Below are 25,568 nucleotides of genomic sequence, written 5' to 3'. Positions count from 1 at the left end.
ACTCTTAGGAACTCAAAAATCTTACTTGAAAAATTCCGCTGATCTCACTAAAAATTAAATAGCTTTACATTAGAGGAGAATTCAATCCTCTGTAGTTTTGATGTTATTTCCGCGTTTCCAACTGTAATGTTAAAATGTGCGAATATATATTAAAGAATAAAATACAAAAACATTTCGATTTGTTACAGGATGTAAAATTGTCTAGCGTGGATGTGATGTTATAATGAGATTAGTTGCGTCGATTAACGAATATTCTTTTGAATTCCGTTTTAGAGGAGATTGTTATAAACAGGTGTTACCGATGGGAGTCCTCTGTTGGCAAACCTTTTCATTGATTAATTTGAAACGTCCGCTATTCAGTTTTAGACTTCCCCCTTGTTTTGGGGTAGATTCATGGATGGGGTTGTTTGTATTTAAAAGCACGGATTTGAGTCCTTAAATCTTTTTCTTGGACATTTAAATAGCTTTGATAAAAACATTAAATTTACAGTTGAGTTTGAAGAAAATAACAGGCTACCATTTCTTGATATTTTGTTAATTAAAAAAGATAACCATTTTCTTTTTCTCAACATATAGAAAACATACAAATAGCGCCAGATATCAAAATTTTCACTCGTGCCACCCAGTTTCAGTGAAAAGAGGAGTAATGATTTCATTCAGCGGCGTTCAAATGCGTGTCTAGCTAGAATCTCATGTCTAGACACGTACCTGGCCAGAAATCAATGTCTAGGAAATTACCGTTCAGAAAAAGAATTCAGTGCTTAGCTAAAACTACAAATATAGCTTCCAATAGACTACAGTTGTCATTTTTAGCCAATCAAGAGACCTTATGCGGGCAAAACTTCCCAAACTGTAGTCCCTATTTTTACTGTCACAAGATAATGGATGAGACAAGTCAGACAATTGCCTTAGTGTGCTTCACTATTATGTCTGGTGTTGCATATTTGCCTAAAATGAAAAAAAAATTAATGAGAAAACAAAAATTAAATTTCAGTTTCAAAATGTAAACATACATGATGAAAATAGTTGAACCTGACATGTTCTGATTGACTGTAATCGAAAATCCTAGACTATAGAGTCTAGAACTGGATGCTTAGCTGTAGCTTGCCTAGCCAAGCACCGAATTTTACTTGTGAGCAGTAGTTGTCTAGACATTGATGTTATGGCCAGACACATGTCTGGACATGGGATTCTAGCTAGACACGCATGTAAACGCCGCTTTAGTTGACAGGGTTATTAGAATTTTTTCCCAGGAATATCTTGATTCAGAATTACTGTATTTAAAAGATCTTATTTTGTAGTGGTTATCATAAACGAATTAATAGAAAATAAACACATTAAATATAATAATAAAATCAGTTTCACAGTCTTCTGAATTGAATCTGACAAAAAATTATATTTCTTTACCCTATGTACCTGGTCTAGGTAAAAAAAAAAACTATGGGAAGGATCGGACTCGTGGCAATTTGGGTAGTAGTGTCAGGGCCGTATTCAAGATTTATTTTCGGGGGGTGTTTTACACAATGCTTTATTTCGGGGGGGGGGGCTCAAAAAACTCAAATAACGCATAATAAATTTGTTTTATCAATTTTTGTTACGTTTTTACGAGTCAGACAAAGATTTCGGGGGGGGGGGGGTGGTGGTCAAACTCCCTCCCCTCCCCCTCGATACGGTCTTGAGTGGTGTTTATAATATTTTTTGTTCTTGTGGAAGGTTTTACAGTGGCCGAACCCACCAACAGCTTATTGAACGATTTATTGAGCATCGTAACTCAGTAGACAATGCTCTAAAATTTAGTAAGTTTTTACCGCCCTGATTATTACGTACAATTTGATGATGCCACAGCCATTTCTAACGATAAAGGCTTGCCACACTCGGACACTGGGCTAGAGAAGCCATTGAAAAAAAAATACATATTCTTGCTAATCTGTCCAAAATAGAGATACAGGTAATTTAAATATTGCCTTGATTTATAACATTCTAATGGCTAATGAGGGTAATAAGGTTTTACGAAATCACTAGGGGACTAGGTTAAATATAAGACCAAGGAGAATTGCAGCAGTTGAAGCTAACAAAAGGATTATGTAGCAACAAAGTAATCAATTTCATTTTCTTTGATTTTTATCCAGTCGCTTCAGTTTTCTCACTGAAGAAATTATATTTATATTCTGTGGTGCTCTGTTTTTTTCTCGCTTTTAGATTTGTTTAATTTTAGGTTATTTTAGATTTTATCTTTGCTTCTTAGCATCTACTGTTTTAGTTTGTCTTTTCCTTCTACTGGCCGTGGTCCTGTTTGTTTTCTTCATTTTGAGATTTGTCTCTCTATTTTTAAAAACAATTCTCATTCAAGTTCAACTGCTCTTGTATTTCAGAAGTTGTTCTTATAGAATTAGGCTGAAAAGTCAAACTTTACCGGAAAAATCAAGAGATGAGGAAGGGGCAGCCCCCTCATAGACGACATTATTTATGTCCGTTTAAAGTTTTAATGTTGCTTCTTACTTTCAACTGAAAACACAGTTTTTTTATTAATTTCTGACAGTTTTTCAAATCATACCATTAAACCCCACAACCCCTATGTAAAATTCCCCAGGAAAATTCTTCCCAGAAACTTCCTTTCCTAGGCGCTTTCCAATCTTTTCAGTCACTTAAAAACGGCAAAGGAAGTTTAAATTTCCGTTCAAATGAGTCCTCTCCCTACCTTCTAGGACTATTGGTTCGATACAAAAACCCAGGGGGAAAAAACAAACAAATAAACACGCATCCATGATCTTTCTTGAGCAAAAAATATAATATTCCACATTTTTTTTTTTTTTTTTTTTTTATAAGAGCTTGAAACCGCTTAGGGGACTCAGATATACTGAATTTAATGGATGAAATCTGAAGATGATGGATTTTCATAAAGATCACTTGAATTTTTTGGGGGTTTTCCCCGCTTTTTCGAAATTCAAGCAAATGTTCTCAGGCTCGTAGCTTTCGATGGGTAATACTAAACTTAATGAATTTTATATATTTGGAATCAGCATAAAAAGCCAATTCTATTGACGCTAACAAAGCCAATTCTATTGTTATCAAAATTCCTTTTTTTAGAGTTTTGGTTACTATTGGGCCGAGTTGCTCCTTACTTACAGTTCGTTACCAAGATATGTTTAATTATTCAATAGAAAGCTTATGATGATGTATTTGTATTGACTTTTGTGGCATTTATATGATTTTCTTGTTTTTTACGAGAACACAGTTCTGTGGAACGTTGTCGTTTTTTCAATTACAAATCCGGTGCTTAACTGAATTATTATAATAGCCTCTACTTTAATCATGTAACCCAATTTGAGACTTCTGGCATGTCACTAAGCTAAAATTTTAGATTTGATGTTATAGCTTTTCCAGGGCTTTTTTTACTTATTATTTTAAATACGTTTTTTATTCTTGGTTACTATGGGTCGTGGTTCATCCTACTAGTCTGCAGCTACCATTGCAACCAAGATGACGAAAACTCAGCCTGAAAACTATCGGTATAAAAATTCAACGAAGTTTTCGACATGCAAATATAACAATTGTGGCAGCGATCGCTGCCACTATAAAATATATCATGAATATATCAAGGTGGCAGCGATATCAAGGTGGACCACTATAAATATATCAAGGTGGCAGCGATCGCTGCAATCTAGTAAAGAACGAAGTTCAACCCATAGTATTTGGGTATAACATGGGTATAACATTTGGACAGAGGTCAACTACATTGGATGAATTGAACTTTACTCTGTCAGATTTTAATAGATTATCATAGATAGAGTTCAGCCCAAATTCATCTGTATGCCGATTCAAAGCAATATTCTTAAATAAGATTTTTTTTTATTTCAAGAGTTTCACGAAAATTTGGCTTTAAACCCCGATCCCTAGAAATCAAAGAGACATTCTCGAACAAAATAAATGGTCTGGAAAATTTAAAATATGTTTTGAAAGGGCTGAAGTAAAATCTTCAGACTTATAATCTTGCTTTAAAGCCGAATCTTCGGCTTTAAAGCAAGATTCTAAGTCTGAAGATTGAAAACCCCATTCAGAAAAGTTACGGCCCCCCACCTTGAACAACGAGGAAAATCAATTTTTGCACGGGCAGCACAAATGCTGTTCTTGTCACATATCTCCGCTTGCTTCACTTGCTAGAATCAGCTGCTTGGGGCCTTTGGCTTTCACAAATAGAGCACGACGCTACCTCCCTCTGTTCGCATAATTCAGCAGCTCGGGTTTTCAGCTCTCACACATTTGTTATCCTGGCACCAAATTTGCAGGTTTTTTTGTTTACATCTTTCGAAAACCCCCTACGTGCACGTCCAATCCTGATCTCACACTAGCCCCCCCCCCCCTCACAAAAAAAAATTCGAGAAAACTGCTTTCAAACTACCAGTTACTGTAGTGACTGCAGTTTGTATGGTCTATCAAAAGTTAAAGCTAGTGCGTCTCGACATACACCTTGACTAGCACCCGTTTTCAGTTCATTTTCTCCGATCTTTTCTGACATCACCGTCAAACTTCGCGTTTCGTCTATTTGGGAATTCGAACAATTTCACCGACGTATATCATCAACGGCATCTGTGACAAAAGCTTCTACGTTTTTCGCTCCCATAATTTTTCACTTATTACTTGTTACTTCCCCGTCTTATCCTTTCTCCCCTTTTGTTTCCTGTTGCTTTACATATTTTTGTTCAATTTTTAATATTTTGTTTATATTGACTTTATTTTTTTTTCTATTCTGAGCAATTTTGCTGACGCGACATCCACCTCAGTTAGACACATTAAAATCAGCTTTCCTGATTGTTCAAAGATCCGGATTTTCCAAAGCTTATACAAATAGATGTTGACGCTCACAACTGCAACTTGGATATGTTCATGATTCAAAGAAGAAAGAAGTCTTCAGATGACTTCCTTTTCAAAGAAGAAAAAGAAGACTTCAAATCAATTTTGACAATCACATCCAAATCCGTTTTCATTAATGATGATGCTAATGATAAAACAATGAAGGATTTGACACTCGGAACTTGCAATAGACGAAAACGTCTAGCTCCAAGTTTTAAATCACCCAGTATACAAAAAGGTAGCAGGCACATTATATTTGCCTGCAAAATGGCGGAAACTCTGAAACGTGCCTATGAGAATATCGATGAAGTGGGTAGTCTATATGCAGCTAACTGGGAGGGACATCTATAGGTAATAGATGGCCCTGGTGTTCGCTTTTCTTTTAAATCATTCTTGTCTGTCCATGGTAAACAGGGTTGCTGTGGATGATTCTGCAAAACGTCTGGGCACTACAACAGTTCGGTAACCACGACTGAAAAAAGAAGAGCAATTCTTCCAGCATCCTTTATCAAAGGGGTTTACTCGATTCCTATACTTTCCGGTCAAGTGCTCATGTGATGTTCTTCCTGTGACTACAAGGAATATATGAAATCCCAAGAATGAATACAGGGGTATAACTTGAACCACTATAATCCCTATTAAACCTATAGATACTATCATCGTCACTTCAATGAAATCTTCTAGGTGATTGAGAGCATATAGTAAGCAAAAACTAAAACATGTCGTCATATATATTGCCAATGACGAAAGAAATAAGACAAAAATCCGATAGTTTCGTCGTCCAATACACTTGTTTAAGATCTTACAGTGGTGATCCAGTGTATCAACACATTTATTACAAACACTGCAATGAGAGCATCTTGGAGGCCTGTAAAAGCTACATTTGCGACACCATTTTACTTGAACGGCGACACCATTTAAATCGATTGTTTTAAAAGGAGGTTCACCATCCACTTCATCAGCACCAGTTTGTGCTTTTGTAACTGTGCCAGGGTCCATAAGCATAACCAGAAAAAAAGTCACTACTACAAGCAGAGCCAAAGTTCCCAGACAGGCTGCGATTGACAGATTTGCAGGAGATAGATCGAACAAATACTGGCGGAAAAGGAAGAAGAAAAAGCATCCAGTTTCCCCCACAAAAAGAATAGAAAAGACAGTGACACAAATATATCTTTTTACCAAATTCTTGTCAGATTTTTTTTTCCATGCTTTCAAACTTACTTCCAACATAAAGCCGTGCGGTATGAAACTAGGATTCAGTTCCTTCGACTTCACTTCCAAAATTTCTTAGGAAATTTTTGTTTTTAAGAAAAAAAATGTTCTTAAGGAAAATTGTTCTTTAGAAAGAACAGAAAATTGCTGGTCTACCTGTGAATCTTTATGATATTTAGGGCTTTCTAATCCTTGTATCAGTTCAATGATATTTTTGTGTACAAGATAAACCTGTCATTAACGTCATGGAAAAAAATTATGAAGCGTCGTTAACGTTCTCTCAGAATCAATTACTGCTAACCAGTCAGTGCTAACCCATGAAAAAAATTTATTTCATTGTTGTTCAAATTGGGGCTGTAATTGTTTTACATAGGTCTTAGACAATGACAATTCGAACGGTGTACCTTTCGTATCGATTCTACAGCATTTTTAAGAGGTATCAGGCTCTTTTCAAATTCATGTAAATTATTTTCTAAATAACATTTTACTATCAAGACTAATCGAAATATTAGTTACTATTTATGAATCGAGGTGATATCGCTATTTTTTTTCACATAAAATTTTAAATTTAAGTTTTCGGTTAGTCGGTTCATCTTTAAGTTTGGTTTAAGTTCAGTTTTAAGTTCGGTTAAGTTTTCGCTTCATTTTTAAGTTTTCGATTAGTATTGGGCACAGTTCATCTTTACTCGGTTGCAACTATTGCTGCTACCATGATAACGTAAACATCATAAGAAAGATTCCAAACTATCTCAGTGTATATTATATATGATATTTGTGAAAGTGAAAGTGGGAATTTGTGGAAAAGTGGAATTGGACTTTGAAAATTGAAATGGAAGATTGTAAAAGGGGGAATTTGAGAGGGTAGGAAAGAAAGATAAGTTCTATTAAAACAGTCTATTAAAACAGCAAAAGAAAAACATCTCCTCGAAAAGAAAAGTTATTTTGTGCCACTTTTTCACATATATAAGAGTACCGGGACGCATACTCTACCCACTATCTTTGAGAAGTTCAAGAAAAAATTTCAATTATTTGTGAAGTAACCTCCTTGAGCACTTTACATAATACTTTTAATGCAACGTATAGAGTATCAGAAAAACTTAAAAAAAAAGCCTTACGTTTCCGTAGTGATGTTGCTATTTATTGACACGGATAACATTTCTTAGGTTTGATTTTGTCAGCTTTTGCCTTATAAACCCGAAGGAAAAGTTAAATTCCAAAGGAGTTCATGTTTTCGTATTGTATCATATCTACTCTTTTTAAGTGAGCAACTGTGCACGATAATATATAGCACCGGGACTCCGGGCCCCGACAGGCTTGTATATATTTTAATACTACTACTACTACTAACAACTCACCGCAGCACCAAGCCGCCAGAGGCCAACACAGCTACGCACGCTCCTCCTCCACCCCCAATCTATTCAAAGCCTCCCTTTTTACACCCGCCCACGAAGTTCCCATTCCTTTAAATCTTTCTTTATGACGTCCTCTCACCCCAGACGGGGACGACCTGCTTTCCGTTTAGCCCTAGATGGTTGGCCGAAAAGAACAATATTCGGAAATCTGTCATCCTTCATCCGCACAACGTGCCCTAGCCACCTCAACCTTTCTTTCATTATAGCCTTAGAGAACGGTATTGAACCACATTTTTCGTATAGCCTATTGTTTGAAATACGGTCAGTCAGCCATTCTCTAATTATGCATTAGTATAATTATCGCGTTATTCTTTAGTTTTAAGTCTTGAAATGTCAAATTAGCAATTTCAATTGAATTAAGAAATTCTGGCGTGATTTCAATTCCTCCTTCCCGTCAATGCATTAAAGAATCCATTTTGTAGCATTCGTTTTCTCCGGGGAATAGTTGTGATTCTTCCTGTTGCTTTTCTTCTAACCGCGTATTTCTTTTACTATTCCACGTGACCATCCCTGTCGAGATCCTTCTAACCGCAAAATTCTTTGTCCATTATTTTCATTTGGGATATGTTGTGATGCTTGCTGTCACATGACTTCTAGGCGAAGATCTTGTTGCGCTTCATTTTCGTAGGTCATTACCTCGAAAATTTTTCCATGCCTTTTGTTTTACCTGTTCGGATTCATTAACTACTGTGTTATTCTTTCTTTTTAAGTCACATTTTCATTTGCAATTCAATGTGATTTTTCCCGATTCTTGTTCCCTGCTTTTTTCTTTAGCTGTTCAGAGACATTTGTCATCTTGTGTAATTTTGCACGTGTCACAGATAATAGAAACCCATTCCTTCTTCCTGTTTATCCTTCACAGACTCGTACACGTTAAACTAACAAGTTCCTTCAGTCGATTGTAATTTTGTACTATCTTCTGACCAATGATTTCGCTGTGCAACACTTTTGCTTGCAATTCTTTATTATTTTTGCTGGTTCTTGTTCTATGCCTTTTTCTTTAGCTGTTTGGAGTCATTTGTCATAATTTTAATGTCATAGAATTTCCCAGTAATTTGACCCTATTTAAAGTGCGTGAACACCAAAAAATATTTTTTCCAGAAAAACTACATCTTATTTTAATCCAATCAGTTTAGGCTTCTGAAAACAAAACTAAAATTAAGATAAACTAATACAGTTTTTTTTTTTTTTTTTTTTTTTTTTTTTTTTTCATTGTAATCTAAATCCTCATATCATATCGTAGTTGCAGCGACAGGTCTACTCTATATTTGCATACAACCGAAGATCTTCAATTGCCTAAACCTAAACATATTTCAGATAAATCAAAGTTGTATTCGGCTAAATTCCGGATACCATTTATATATTCATTATGTACGTCATTCTCACTTGTCATCAGCATCATATTTCATTTTATAAGTCACACCTAAAGGCGTGACATTTTTACACCTGTAAAATTATTTTGTAAGCACCTGATTAATTAACAACTAATCAATAATTAATTAACAAACTGAGTAGCTTTCAAATGAAGCTTAAGCAGGGCAATATACGTACCATCACACTTTCATTCCCCTAATCTACATCAGCATATTATCCTCTCTTTGAGAAGAACTTTCGTGAAGAAGAAGAAGAGGAAAGAAGAAGAAGTTTTTCGTGAAAAAGAAGAAGAAGTTTTTCGTGAAAAAGAAGAAGAAGTTTTTCGTGAAGCGTAAAGATTTTTGGCAATTACCTCAGAAGAATGAAAATTAAAGTGACAATATACTTGGAATCGACTGATTCATTCATAGTTAGTATTAGCTGAGCCCCGGTGTTACTAAACTTTAATTGTAAACAAACCTTTGCTTTGCCAAGGTTGAAAATTCAAATGAACAGAATTAGTACGTATATGAGGAAGGAGGGGTTGTTCCTCCACCAACCTTCACTCTTCACGCTAAAGTCTTCAAATACTTTGAAAAATAATTCTCGTTCAAGTTCAACGGCGGCCCTTGTGTTTGGGCAGTCTTTCCAAGAAAACTATGAAAAAAGTCAAACCATAGCATAAAGGGTGGAAGTGACAGCCCCTCTAATAAAATTCGTTTTAAGTTTCAATGTTGTTCCTTACTTCCAGCTGAAAAACACTTGATTTTTTTGTTTTTTTCTGACCTTTTCGAATCGAACCAGGCAACCCCCCCCCCCCCGTGTAGAAGTTCCCATGGAAAATTGCTGCCGAAAACTTTCCTCTTCACAGGAAATTCTCAGTTGAAAATCCTCCTTCCCCCTGCGGAACATTTTTCCCAAAAATTTTCGTATCCTAATAACAAATACTATATGGCCTGATCATGAAGCCTCTGATGATATTAATCTTGGTCCGCAATTTGAACGGTGGAGATGTCATAGAAATGCTCCGCTCCAAACCCATCATAGGTCCAACCTATATTGAGGCACGACCTCCAATGCTGAGGATGGATAAGAGGTATTTTGGATCTGTTCCCCATCCAAGGAATGCACTGGTCTTTGGATCTATTTGCCTTTGTTGGGCTAACTAACCGACAAGGTGTCTTTTACTTTTTTTTACAATTGATCGAAACCAGCCTCGGACCAAACTGACCTCTCGTCAATGATCTTTCGCACATCCATGGACAATCCATTCGGACTTATTTATGGTAACCCAATGCAATGTACGAGGTCTCCAAACTATATTTGAGCAGCTCCTATATTTGATGAGCTCCATAAAACAATATATTATGTGCATTATTGAGACGAATCTCGACTATAAGATACAGAGCAGAGAGGTTGCCATACAGGGGTGCACGCACCTTAGAAGAGACCGAGTACACACTGATGGTGCAAAATATGGAAGAGGAGAAGGAGGAGGAAGTGTTTCCTTTATATACAGGATCACATGCCATACTCATGTCTGAAACTCCCAAACTCAGCATGTAAAGAAACTATATGGGTTAGGGTGACCCTTTCAAATAAGTTTGCGATCATTGGGACTATAGCCTCCTAACCGTCCAGATCAGTAGCCACCTTGAAATTTCCCTTGATTACATTCGGGGTGAATACGCAAAGTTGGCCCTTACTCTTCATGGAGATTGCAAAGTCCATCATAGCATATGACTCCGTAGCAAAAACATTTATAAGGAGCGGTTAAACTTGCATAATCTATCTCTTTTGTATGGGCTTGAACAACTGGTTGAATTCAATATCTGTCATAACCCGAACGGATTATCTTGTCTTGATCTATTTCTTACGGATCAACTGGATTCCTTTAAGGTTGACACTCAAACATTCACAAGTGATCATGTAGCCGCTCTTGCACGTAGAAATCTTCATATTGCTCCCCCCTATAAAGCACGGGCGACAAATCTGGCAGTACGTGAGGGGAGATTAGGATGGATAAGGATATTCACTTGCTTCTCAGCAATCCTCCTCCATTAAGGTCTCAAGAAAGCCGCAGAAAGGTGCCATCAGGCGCAGATCGAATGTATCGCAGTTACATCCCATCAAATCGGATCCAGGTATCAAGGAAGGACAAACCTTTGTTCAATATCAACTGCAAAGAGCTATCAGAGCAAAACAAAAGATACACAAGCGATGGCTACTCTCAACAAGCGAAAAGGAGAGATTTGATATCAGAAAAATCCGTAATGACAAATTTCACACAATTCGGCAATCACGGGTGCAGTACAAAGAAAAATTCCATTCAAAGCTGCAAAATGCCTCTGCCAAGAGCTGGTGGAGGGTTGTCAATGATACATTACCGTCACCTAAAGGAATTTCAATTCCTTCCCTAAAAATTCGCAATGGGATTACTGTCCAAAACCCTCAGGCAAAGACCGAGGCTCTTGCCAAATTCTCAAATCAGGAAGACAACAGTAAAAAAGTTCCCGATTTCCCTCATCGAGCCGATACTCTTCTTGATCACGTGAACTATTTCACCCTCAAGGTCTTGGTTGGACTTTTGTCATCACTTTTCCGGCCGTGTTTTTTCTCTAGAACCGATCCACATAAATGGAAAACTGCCAATTTCATTACTATGCCTAAACCAGAAGGCGATACAATGAGAGAAGGCTCATATAGGCCAATCAGCCTCCTCATCTGCATTGGTAAAATTTTCGAAAAGGTTTCAAATCATTCACTTTATCAGTATCTGGAGTCAAATAAACTTTTCTGTGACCACAAACATGGATTCCACTGGAAGCATTCAACGCTTCGCTGATTAATGGCCCAGTACCAGGAGTGGATGGAACTTCTGGCAAAAAGATACAACATCAGGCTATTATCATTTGTCATTACTGATGCTTTCGACTGAGTATGGCGCCGTGGCCTTCTGAAAAAATTTACACTTATGGTGTCAGAAGACGACTGTTAAAGGTGATTGAAAGCTTCCCTTCTGATCGTTCATTGTGGGTTTTCTCTTGACAAATCCACCTCCCTCAAATATCCAATAAAGGCAGGGGCACCCCAGGGTAGACCTACACTTTTCATTCTTTACTTATACGACATGGGAGATAACCTTGCAAGCCCTATGCGTCACTTTGCCAATAACACCACAACGTATTTAATCATTACAAAAAATGGAGTCCCTGTCAAAGTCTCCCCGCCACTGTAGACAGATCTTTTGGAAATTGAAAGGTGGTCTGATCACTTGATGGTCAGATTCAATGCATCAAAAACAAAAGAGCTGATGATCTCCCGATGAAAAGTACCAGGCATACACCCCAACTTCATCTTCTAGAACGAAGCTATAAAGAAAGTCAACGAGATCCGTCTCGTTGGAAACCCCTTCTCAACAAACCTCTCTTGGAATAACTATCTCGATCGGGTAAGAACCTCCTGAGAAAGAAAGCTGTGGATAACTCTTAGCTGCAAAAAACCTTCAACTGCTTTGCTCCATCATCCCACTTTGCAAGTCTTGCATCAGACCCATTACTGAGTATGGATGCCCGCTGTATACTGGCTCTCCAAAAACGTTTCTTGCACTAATCCAAAAAATCCAAAATAAAGTAAAAGGGCAGGTTCCCCATGACAAATGTTTCGATGAATGTTTTCTACAAGCCTCCTTCTCTAGAGCTTCCTCGTATTGCGTCAACTGCCTAGCCAACAAGACAAACATGAAGGCAAACACATCGGCCCTATTATCTTGAGGTTGGCAAGCCAAGAACAGAGTAGTTAAATAGCAGCTTCATCGTCTTTACGCTTCAATCTAGAATGATCTTTAACAGAAAAATATCCCAAAAGTTTTTCTGTTGATTCTTTCGAAAGACGAATCAATAATCATCTAAAAGCCTTAATAAAAGATTAGCAGCAAATCAGATATTCAATCATAGCTGGCACTACAAACTGAAGTAAAAAATTGTTAACAATTGGCAAATTGTTGAAACTACAACCACTTCCCCAGAGGCTATGTAGAGTCATATCATCCCCAGAGGTATGATTATTGGCCCTTTCAGCTATGCCTAATCAAGCAAATATCTCGAAATTTTTATCAGATTTCTTTGGAAAAGGGGGGGGGGCGTGGGAGGAGGGCTAGTTCCCCTCCTATCTTTTTGGTCACTTAAAAGGATACTCGAACTTTCAATGACCGTTCAAATGAGCCCTTTCCCGACCTTCTAGGACCACTTGCTCGACAATAACCATCCGTGGGAACAACAACAATAAAATTAAAAACAAAAAACATGCATCCAGTATCTTTCTTTTGGCATAAAATACAAAACTCCAAATTTTCACAGACAACTTTACAGAAAGGATGTCTGATATGCTGAATCTGATGGTGTAATTTTCATGAATATTGCTTGACTTTTTTAGAGTGTTTCCTCTTTTTTCGAGAATCAGGCAAATTTTCCCAGAGTAAAAATGAATTTTATGTTCTGAATAAGCATAAAAAACAGTTTTTTTATGTATACATTGTTGTAAAAATTCCGTCTTTAGAGCTTCGGTTACTACTATGCCGAGTCTCTCCTTTATTACAGTTCATTACCATGAACTTTTTAATAATAACAAGAACATGGCCAATCAGCCTTAATCTTGCAGAAAAAAAATAAATAAATAAAAATCGCTTAAAGTCTAAAATTAAAAAAATATTGTAAAACAAATTGTCCGTAGGCATTTCAGTAACAAAAAATTATTAAAAAAACGTTTTCCTTCATTCAAAAAATACATTTTAAAAATTTAAATAATTAATTTAGGAAAAACATTGCTTCGAGTGCTGATTACAGTAGTAGGTTACCAAGTTAGAATATGAAGGTCATAAATTTATTTAAAAAAATAGATTTGGTCTAGGGTTCTTTCACACTACGCCGTAAAACCTTTCGCCCTTGCAAAACTTTATAGTCTATGTTACGGCATGTAAATTTACGCAGAATTTTTTTTTCGAAACATAGATATTGCTACACAGATTCGAAATCGACTTAGAACTTAGAACGTAACATAAGTTTTTACTACGACGGTCTAATACGAAGTGTACGATTACGATTGAACGTGGAAAAGAACCTAACCAACGTGAAGGTTACAGTTAAAGTAAGGTAGTCTTCTAATCTTACGGAGTAAATTTTGTCCGTAACGTAGGTAGTGCTAAGTAGACTCGAAATCGTCTTAGAAGTTTAAGATAAGTTTTAATTATGGTATTAAAAAGTCGAAAATAGCAATTACAAAACGTAATTTCTGAAAGGCTAATGAACAGATTTTGAAAAAGAATTGAGAAACTTTTCCTAGAAAGCCGTTACCGCTTGATCAGAGCTTGAATCTCAATTCCACATTTTTAATTTTTAAATAGCTTGCTTATGATGATTGAGATGAGCTTAGACAATTATTTTGATGGTTTTATGGATTTTTACGTCAGCGTAGTGTGAAAGACCTTGTTTAAGAGTGAAAGATTATACTTAAAGTGAGGTAACTTAACCACCTAGCATAGAAAATTACGTGTACTCATAAATCCGCCGAAGTTTTATGCTCCAAAATAGTCGAAGAAACAACTGATAAATCTTCTTATCAGTCATGGAATCTAGCAAAATAATCAATTTGGCTATCAAACAAAGCGTAACAATGGAAAAACACCTATGGTAAAAAAAGGGTATAAGTTGGATACATAATGCCTTATTGCTTATGCCTTCACCTTAGACACTTTCAATGTCTAGCCTCAAAACCCCAAATGGAATGATGTTGAATAGTTTTTGTCAAGGCTTCTGTTTTTAACATACCATAAGACCCAAAAAGTTTTTGAAGGTCATCCTCAGTTGTATCATAGCAAAGATTACGGACAAAAATCCGTCCTGATTCCCCAACACTTTCGTCTTTTTCCAATTCTTTTTCTTTTTGCTTCCACTCAGGCAATTCTTCCTCTTTCTCCTCATTGCTCTCCTCTTTGGATTTGACGTATTTTGTAACTGTGATGCGGTTTCCACCTAGAAACAAAAACAAACAAGCATATAAGTAACGAAATTGTCTTCTTTTTTTGGTATCCTGCCAAAAAAAGAATACCGTAAGACCAAAAATCCATTTTTACATCTAAGGTCATTGACAAAAGCCAAATTTATCTGGTTCTTAAGATAACGGAAAATATTCAATAAAAAAGACATACAACCAGTTTTGACTTTCATGCTACAATCCCCAGGTATAAAAAATGCAATATCTTTTTTCCTCCCTTTCCTTACACTGATAAGATTTTTAACATGAAAAATCCAAATATTCGGTGTAATCATTTTATTTCAACTGTCTAAATCTATTGTTTCATCCTTTATTTTCTGTATTTTTGTCACTTTTTTATGCCCATACTAAAATACGACTTCGGGTTAGCCTGGTTCGAACTGGTTTAGAACCGTGCCAAACCAGCTGGCTATCTCAGAGTATGCATTCTCTGTTAATTTGGCCCTATTTGAGCCAAAATCAATATTCTACGGCACACAATGGCAGAAAACGGAACTCTGTTTTGATGCGATCTATTTCGTACTTAGATAAGGAACGACATTTTTCTTTGTTTCCATTCAAATGATCCCTCTCTATATATTCTACTATCACCAGTTTGATGTGATGACTTGTCGAAAAAAAAATATCAGTATTACCTGATTGATATACATACAAAAATATAATTTTCATCGTTGATCAAGAAAGGGAAGTTACTAGATATTTTCCCGAGAAATTGCTTACGGATTGTTTCGGGTACCCGGCTGACTGACCGTTTTTCAAGTAGTCGACTGTACGAAAAGTGTGGTTCAGTCCCGCTTTGTATCATTACAACGAGAGAAAGGTTGAGATGGCTTGGGATTCAGCGGATGAAGGATGACAGATTGCCAAAAAGTTCATTAGGTCGTTAAATTGCCAAAGAAGCAGATCGTTCATGGTTGGGGTGGGAGGATGTTGTAAAGAAAGTTGTGTAGTTTGCTATTTGGACTTTTCAGAGCTAGGGTTCTTAGTCCATAATAGGTGTTTGTTGTCTGAAACCAATAGTTTGGGATGAGTAGTATGCTATTTCAGGCTTTTATGAGCTAGGTTTCTTAGCCTTGCGTAGGTGTGTGTTGACTGAAACTTATGATTTGGGATATGTAAATTACTATTTCGGGTCTGATTCTTAGTCTCTCATAGGCGTTTGCTGTCTAAAACTTCTAGTTTGGGATGAATAGTTTGCTATTTCAGGCTTTTCTGAGCTAAGGTTTCCTAGTATTTCGTAGGTGAATGTTGTCTGAAACTAATGATTTGGGATATATAAATTACTATTTCGGGCTTTTCTAAGCTAGATTTCTTAGTCTTTCGTAGGTGTGTGTTGTCTGAAACCTATGATTTGGATTGTGTGGGTTGCTATTTTTTGACTTTTCTGAGCTGGATTTCTTAGCCTTTCTTAGGGGTGTGTTGACTGAAACTTATGATTTTGGATGAGTGGTTTGCTATTTTTGACTTTTCTGAGCTATATTTCTTAGCCTTTCATTGGTGTGTGCTTTCAGAAAATTATGATTTGGGAGGTGTAGTTTGCTTTTTGGACTTTTCAGAGCTAGGATTCTTAGTCCCTCATAGGTGTTTGTTGCCTGAAACTTCTAGTTTGGGATGAGTAGTTGGCTATTTCAGGCTTTTCTGAGCTAAGGTTTCTTAATATTTCTTAGGTGAATATTGCTGAAACTTGTTATTGAAGATATTTCAATTACAATTTCTGGAATTCCAAAGCAAAATTTCTTGTCTTTCGTTGGTTTGTGTTGTCTGAAACCCATGATTGTGGGTGTGGGCCGCTATTTTTTTTTTAATTCTATGAGCTGGATTTCTTAGCCTCTCATTGGTGTATGTTGACTGAAACCTATGATTTGGGATGAGTGGTTTGCTATTTTTGACTTTTCTGAACTAGATTTCTTAGCCTTTCATAGGTGTGTGCTGTCAGAAAATTATGATTTGGGATTTGTAGTTTGCTTTTTGGACCTTTCAGAGCTAGGATTCTTAGTCCCTCATAGGTGGTTCTTGTCTGAAACCAACAGTTTGGGATGAGTAGTTGGCTATTTCAGGCTTTTCTGAGCTAAGTTTCTTAGTATTTCGTAGGTGTGTCTTAGCTGAAACATATGATTTGAGGTGTGTAGTTTGCTATTTCTGACATGATCACTTCTATTTCTCCAAAATAATATAAAAAGTTTCCACTTCAGTTCAGATTTTTCTCAAAGAGATGAAAAAATTTAAAATACTGTTCAAAATTTTTCAAAGAAGATAGAAAAGTTCAAGTTCTCTTCTAAATTTTACCAAAGAATACAATTCAATTCTAATTTCTCCAGAGAAAATAAAAAGCTTCCACTTCAGTTTTAAGTTCACCAAGACATAAAAAATTTAAAGTTTAGTTCAAATTTTTCCGTAGAAGATAGGAAAAGTTATACTATGATTTGTGATTATTTTCCATGAAGATATAAAGTTTTACATAACCTAACCTAACTTAACCTAACCTATCTTAATCTAACTTAACCTAACCTAACTTAATCTAACCTAACCTAACTTAACCTAACTTAATCTAACCTAACCTAACTTAATCTAACCTAACTTAATCTAGCCTAACCTAACCCAACATAATCATTTTACCATGTTTAATTTAGTATACCATAGCTAATCCTGAGTCCACATCATAAGTTAAGCTAACCTAACCTAACATAAACATGGAGAAATGTTTCTAATTATTTATTAATATTTATTTATAACTAACCTACCCTAGCCTATTGTTTTCGGTGGTTAGATGAATGAACTGAATTTAAGAAAAATCAGAGTTAAAGTGAAACTTTTTATCTTCATGCAAAATATTCACAAACATAGTATATACATTCCTATCATTTAAGAAAAAATTTGGAATTGAACTTATAAATTTTTTATATCTTTGAGAACTTAGGAACTGAAATGAAAGCTTATTCATTTTCATTGGTAAATTTCAGGATTTAGATAACTTTTTTTTCTCTTCTCTATAAAAATTCAGAGGGGAATTTGCAAATTTTGCTGTTCTTTGAGAAAAGTCAGAATTAAAGTGTAGCCAGAATTAAAGTGGAGCTCCTTATCTTCATGAAGAATATTCACAATCAAAGTATAACTTTTCCTATCTTCTATGAAAAATTTGGAACAGAACTTTAAATTTTTCATCTCTTAGAAAAGTCGGAACTGAATTTAAGAAAATTTATAATTAAAGTGAAACTTTTTATCTTCATGGAAAATAATCACAATTATAATATAACTTTTCCTATCTTCTACGGAAAAATTTAGAACTGAAATTTAAATTTTTTAATTGTTAAATTAGAATTGAATTGTGTTCTTTGGTTGAATTCAGAATAGAACTTGAATATTCACGATCGAAGTATAACTTTTTCTATCTTCTATGAAAAATATGGAACAGAGCTTTAAATTTCTTCATCTCATTGAGAAAAAAAATCTGACCCGAAGGTGAAATTTTTATGTTATTTTGGTAGAATAGATTTGATCAATAACTTGTTTCACTTTCATTTAGAAAACTCGGAATTGAGGTCGCACTTTTCTTCTTCAGAAGAAATATCTTGAACAGGGATTCGAATTTTGATTATCTTTGAGCGTAGTCGGAATTGAATTTGAGAAGATTTATAATTAAAGTGAAACTTTTTATCTTCATGGAAAATAATCACAATCATAGTATAACTTTTCCTATCTTCTACGGAAAAATTTAGAAGTGAACTTTATATTTTGTATGTATTGGTGAACTTGAAACTGACGTGGAAGATTCTTATTTTCTCTAGATAAATTATAATTGAATTGTGTTCTTTGGTAAAATTCAAAAGAGAACTTGAATTTTTCTATCTTCTATGAAAAATTTGGAACAGTATTTTAAATTTTTTCATCTCTTTGAGAAAAGTCGAAACTAAATTTAAGAAAGTTTAGAATTAAAGTGAAACTTTTTATCTTCATAGAAAATAATCACAAATCATTCTATAAATTTTAATATATTCTATGGAAAAATTTGTAATAAACTTTAAACTTTTTATGTCTTGGTGAACTTGAAACTGAAGTGGAAGCTTTTTAGTTTATCTGGAGAAATTAGAATTGAATTGTATTCTTTGATAAAATTCAGAAGAGAATTTGAAATTTTCTATTTTCTTTGAAAAATTTGGAACAGTATTTTTAATTTTTTCATCTCTTTGAGAAAAATCAGAACTGAAGTGGAAACTTTTTATATTATTTTGGGGAAATAGAAGTGATCATGTCGGAAATAGCAAACTACACACCTCAAATCATATGTTTCAGCTAAGACACACCTATGAAATACTAAGAAACTTAACTCAGAAAAGCCTGAAATATCCAACTACTCATCCCAAACTGTTGGTTTCAGACAACAAACGAGTATGAGAGATTAAAAGTCCTAGTTCTGAAAAGTCGAGAAAGCAAACTACAAAACCCAGATCATAATTTTCCGACAGCAGAAACCTATGAAAGGCTAAGAAATCTAGCTCAGAAAAGTCAAAATATCAAACCAATCATCACAAATAATAGTTTTCAGTCAACACACACCTATGAGAGACTAAGAAATCCAGCTCAGAAAAGTAAAACAAATAGCAACCCACACATCCCAAATCATAGGTTTCAGACAACACACCAACGAAAGAAAAGAAATCTAGCTTAGAAAAGCCCGAAATAGTAATTTACATATCCTCAATAACAAGTTTCAGACAACATTCACCTACGAAATATTAAGAAAACGTAGCTCAGAAAAGCCTAAAATATCCAACTACTCATCCCAAACAAGAAGTTTCAGACAACAAACACCAATGAGGGGCTAGGAATCCTATCTCTGAAAAGTCCAAAAAGCAAACTACACCTCCCAAATCATAATTTTCTGAAAGCACACACCTATGAAAGGCTAAGAAATCTAGCTCAGAAAAGTCAAAAATAGCACACCACTCATCCCAAATCATAGGTTTCAGACAACACACACCGACGAAATACTAAGAAACCTTAGATCAGAAAAGACAAAAATAGCAAAGTACACACCTCAAATCATAGGTTTCAGATAACACACACCTACGAAATACTAACAAACCTTAGCTCAGAAAAGCCTGAAATAGCCAACCATTCATCCCAAACTAGAAGTTTCAGACAACAAACACCTATGAGGGACTAAGAATCCTAGCTCTGAAAAGTCCAAAAAGCAAACTACACCTCCCAAATCATAATTTTCTGAAAGCACACACCTATGAAAGGCTAAGAAATCCAGCTCAGAAAAGTCTTAAAATAGCAACCCACACAATCCAAATCATAGGTTTCAGACAACACACACCTACGAAAGACTAAGAAATCTAGCTCAGAAAAGTCAAAAATAGCAAATTACACACCTCAAATCATAGGTTTCAGATAACACACACCTACGAAATACTAAGAAACCTTAGCTCAGAAAAGCCTGAAATAGCAAACTACTCATCCCAAACTATAGGTTTCAGACAACAAACACCTATGAGGGACTTAGAATCCTAGCTCTGAAAAGTCCAAAAAGCACAAACTCACAAATTCCCAAATCATAGAAGTTCTTCTCGAGCAGCAACTACACCCTATGAAAGACTAAGAAACCTAGCTCAGAAAAGTCAAAAATATCAAATTAACCATCCCAAATCATAGGTTTCAGACAACACACACCTATGAAAGGCTAAGAAATCCAGCTCAGAAAAGTCAAAAGTAGCAATCCATGCACCCCAAATCATAGGTTTCAGACAACAAACACCAACGAAAGACTAAGAAATCTAGCTTAGAAAAGCCCGAAATAGTAATTTACATATCCCAAATCATAAGTTTCAGACAACATTCACATACGAAATACTAGGAAACCTTAGCTCAGAAAAGCCTGAAATAGCAAACTATTCACCCCAAACGAGAAGTTTCAGACAGCAAACACCTATGAGAGACTAAGAATCATAGCTCTGAAAAGTCCAAAAAGCAAACTACACATCCCAAATCATAATTTTCTGACAACACACACCTATGAAAGGGTAAGAAATCTAGCTCAGAAAAGTCAAAAATAGCAAACCACTCATCCCAATCATAGTTTTCAGACTAAAAACAGCTATGAAGGTATAATAAATCTAGCTCAGAAAGTTCACAAATAGCAAAACACCCATCCCAAATCATAGGTTTCAGTCAACACACAACAACGAAAGACCCAGAAACCTAGCTTAGAAAAGCCCAAAATAGTAATTGAAATATCCCAAATTATAATTTTCTGACAGCACACATCTACGCAAGGCTAAGAAACCTAGCTCATAAAAGCCTGAAATAGAAAACTACTCATCCCAAACTATTGGTTTTAGACAACAAACACCTATGATGGACTACGAATCCTAGCTATGAAAAGTCCAAATAGCAAACTAAACATCCCAAATCATAATTTTCTAACAACACACACCTATGAAAGGCTAAGAAACCTAGCTAATAAAAGCCGGAAATAGCAAATTAACCATCCCAAATCATAAGTTTAAGACAACACTCACCTATGAACGGCTAAGAAATCCAGCTCAGAAGTCAAAAACAGCAATCCACCCATCCCAAATCATATGTTTCAGACAACACACACCAACGAAAGACTAAGAAATCTAGCTAAGAAAAGCCCGAAATAGTAATTTACATCTCCCAAATCATAATTTTCAGACAACACACACCTACGAAATACTAGGAAACCTAGCTCATAAAAGCCTGAAATAGCAAACTATTCATCCCAAACTATAGGTTTCAGACGAACAACCGTCTATGAGAGACTAAGAATCCTAGCTCTGAAAAGTCCAACTAGCAATCCACCCATCCCAAATCATAATTTTCTGACAGCACACACCTATGAAAAGGTAAGACATCCAGCTCAGAAAAGTCCAAAATAGCAAACCACCCATCCCAAATCATGGGTTTCAGACAACACATACCTATGAAAGACCAAGAAATCCAACTCAGAAAAGCCCGAAATAGTAATTTACATATCCCAAATCATAAGTTTCAGACAACATTCACCTACGAAATACTAAGAAACCTTAGCTCAGAAAAACCTGAAATAGCCAACTACTCATCCCAAACTAGAAGTTTCAGACAACAAACACCTATGAGGGACTAAGAATCCTAGCTCTGACAAGTCTAAAAACCAAACTACACCTCCCAAATCATAATTTTCTAAAAGCACACACCTATTAAAGGCTAAGAAATCTAGCTCAGAAAAGTCAAAAATGGCAAACCACTCATTCCCAAATCATTGGTTTCAGTCAACACACACCTACGAAAGGTTAAGAAATCCAGCTCAGAAAAGTCAAAAAATAGCAACCCACACATCCCAAATCATAGTTTTCTGACAGCACACACCTATGAATGGTTAAAAAACCAAGCTCAGAAAAGTAAAAAATAGCAATTCAACCATCCCAAATCATAGGTTTCAAACAACACACACCAACGAAAGACTAAGAAATCTAGCTTAGAAAAGCCCGAAATAGTAATTTACATATCCCAAATCATAAGTTTCAGACAACATACACCTACGAAGTACTAGGAAACCTTAGCTCAGAAAAGCCTGAAATAGCAAACTATTCATCCCAAACTAGAAGTTTCAGACAACAAACGCCTATGAGAGACTAAGAATCATAGTTCTGAAAAGTCCAAAAAGCAAACTACACATCCCAAATCATAATTTTCTGACAACACACACCTATGAAAGGCTAAGAAATCTAGCTCGGAAAAGTCAAAAATAGCAAACCACTCATCCCAATCATAGGTTTCAGTCAACACACACGTATAAAAGGCTAAAAAATCCAGCTCAGAAAAGTAAAAAATAGCAGGCCACACATCCCAAATCATAGGTTTCAGACAACACATACCTATGAAAGACTAAGAAATCCAACTCAGAAAAGCCCGAAATAGTAATTTACATATCCCAAATCATAAGTTTCAGTCAACACACATCATTTTCTGATGACTCTATGCCCATATATGGACTTCCGCTCGGAGTAGCACCTCCCTCTCTACTTGCTAGCACCAAAGATCAGTCCCGAGGACCCAGAGGAAATGAAGCAACTTCGACCTATTAGACCCCCTCTCATACCTTAAAAAAATCATACTGCAGAGTAGGACTAGAGGTAACCCCAAAATCACAACTACTCCACATAATGGTCACCACAGTGACAAAGTGCTGCCCTAAAACAAACTTTTATTGATTATATCTTTTAGTTAATCGTCAAAAATGGATTAGGGAAATGGCATTTAACCAAAAACAAACAGTTGGGCTATAAAACATATAATAAAAACTATAAATTTCGAATTCGTTATCTATTGTCTGTTCGAAAATTTGGCTGGTCTACAAATTCAGATTCAATTTGAGAATAAAAACTATAACTTAAAATGGCAATTCAAAAATGTAATCAAATGGCATTGATAAGGCCTTATTCCAGAGAAAATGAGGAGTCCAGTCCACTCATGAAGTGAATAGAATAGCCTAGATTTAGATGTTACAATTAGTAAAAGGTAGCCTAGTGTTGAGCTTGGAAGTAAAAAATACAGAAATCCAAAGTGACAAATTCTACAACAATGCCAAAAACTTTAATTATAAAAACCTACTGAAAAATAAACCACCTAAAAAATAATAAACCATTCAAAGAACTGATGAAATAGACTTTCTTTCTGTAGAGTATATGCACGCCTCGCCTTTAGAACAAAATGAAACTCTCCAGGTGATGCAAATTAAAATTTAATCAGCTATTTTGCAAATAGCTCATCGCACTGGACTTGAAATCCTGTGAAGAGGGTTTTTGAGTCCTGGCGTTGCTGGTTGGTTTGGAACGGGGTCAGTGGTGTGGATCTGTAAGCTTCGCCAGAGTCCTAAATGGATGCGCCTGCTCTAAATGAAAATCAAGGGGGAAAACACGGGAAGCGTTGGATGATTTGACCCCAACCACGCATTGCACTCTCGGCCGAAAGCAGTGAATCAGGAGATCGGTACCTGTGCAACGCAGACCATCGGTCAGCATCAAAGTATAATCACCTACGGAACAAGTACTGACAAAACTCTCCAAAAATGACCCCGCGTACCTCAGCGCCTCTAGACGCAAAGTGCTGTACTAATTAATCGCTCCGAGCCAAAATACCGAGTGACCGGGATGAATTGTGTAACTACGGGTTTTAGTTGCCAGGTTCGCATAGGTGTACAAGGGGTCACTTTTTTGTGTGGAGAGGATAGGTTTTGTCAGTACTTGTTCCGTAGGTGATTATACTTTGGTCAGTATGCAACAAAGTTTAAGGTAAGTATTTCGTAAATACGATTCTAAATCAAGAAAAGAAAGTAAGACACTGTTAAAATTATAAGATGCCAAATTAATCCAATTTTTATTTCACCATTTTATTTCCTAATCATTACAGTTTTCACTTTTTGAAAGGTAGAATCTAAAAAAGTACCAAGCTTGCACAAACCATTCAAAAAACAAACGAAAATTCAAATAAAACAGTTTCAATTTAAAAAAAAAATACGAAACAGGTATATACTATTTTTTATAAAAAATATGAGGCAAGAATACAATACATTGTTTGTAAGCCCGAAACCAGAATGAACGAACAATTTCAGTTAAGTCAACTTACAGAGTAATGAACGTTCCTTCACCTCAGTTTGTTGAAGACTAAGAAAATATCGGAGCATGTTGCTCTTTTCTTCTGTCTAACTATGGAGGAATCTGATTGGATAGAAAGAGATCAGCCCCTTAATTTTTACTTCTCGAGACATTTTACTTGAAAAACAAAGTCAAATATTTTCGGGTGTACCTCAAAAGTATCGGTGCTACGAAAATTAATATTTTACTTTAATTACGATTTACTGTTATCAGTAAATCTAGGAGACTTCGGAATCCTGATGCAGTAAAGCAGTAAACTGTAGCGAGTAGAATAGGAATAGGAGTTGGCAGAGGGGGGGGGGTCAAGACTCCAAGGAAGAAGACAATGAAAACGTACAAAAAAAGGCAAATCAAAAAATACCCGTATAAATATTTTAAAAAATAACTTGGTTGCCCCCCCCCCAGAAATTTCAGGGTGGTACTCAAGGTACTATAGAATAACAAACCCTATACCTCCATTGCCAAATCCCCGAGGAGTGTTGCAGCAACCATGATCTATGGGGTCGTAGATCTGAAGCAACATCAGCAGCTTTATCTCATGGGTGATATATTTGTAAGTTCCCGTAACACATATACAAACGCATTATAGTCATTGTAAGTTAATAATTGTAAGGTCAACTTCTAATTACATAACTTTCGTGTGTACGAAGTAATCGCCAAACTCTGTATCCGTACTGTTTTTGTTTTCAGCTGCATTAAGACTGTGCTACTACGGTTAGTGATTATCCATGCAACGGGTCATTGTGGAAACTTTAATTTCTTAAGGGCTCCGCACACGTAGCTGATTTCGGGAACTGATTTCCAAATCAGCGCCGATTTTAAAAGAAATTGGCGTCAATTTGAGCTTGGAAAATTTTCTAGTTTTCGGCGCCGATTTACAAAATCAGCGCTGATTTTTATCATGATCATAAAAAAAAATAGGGATACAAATAAATAGTAAGCCAGAGATATCTGTAGTGAAAGACCCCACTACTGAGCTGAGAAATAAGCTGAGATCAATCATGCAACTATTAATAAAATCCATTTGACT

At 35.8% G+C, this 25,568-nt stretch overlaps 1 protein-coding gene across 1 annotated transcript in view; it reads right to left on the bottom strand.

The window, feature by feature from the left end:
* LOC148939060 (putative RNA-binding protein 19) overlaps positions 1-25,568 on the bottom strand; it is an 89,377-nt gene that overhangs the window by 37,736 nt on the left and 26,073 nt on the right. The window contains exon 2 of the mRNA XM_089107355.1: positions 14,654-14,915. Within this exon, the coding sequence (XP_088963481.1) occupies positions 14,654-14,915 (262 nt within the window). The remainder of the gene's footprint in view (positions 1-14,653; positions 14,916-25,568) is intronic.

The sequence above is a fragment of the Artemia sp. Qi Xiang Cuo genome, unplaced genomic scaffold, assembly GCF_049724085.1.
Source record: "Artemia sp. Qi Xiang Cuo unplaced genomic scaffold, ASM4972408v1 HiC_scaffold_22, whole genome shotgun sequence".
Classification (NCBI taxonomy): Eukaryota; Metazoa; Arthropoda; class Branchiopoda; order Anostraca; family Artemiidae; genus Artemia; species Artemia sp. Qi Xiang Cuo.
This window is presented reverse-complemented; position numbering and strand designations above follow the sequence as displayed.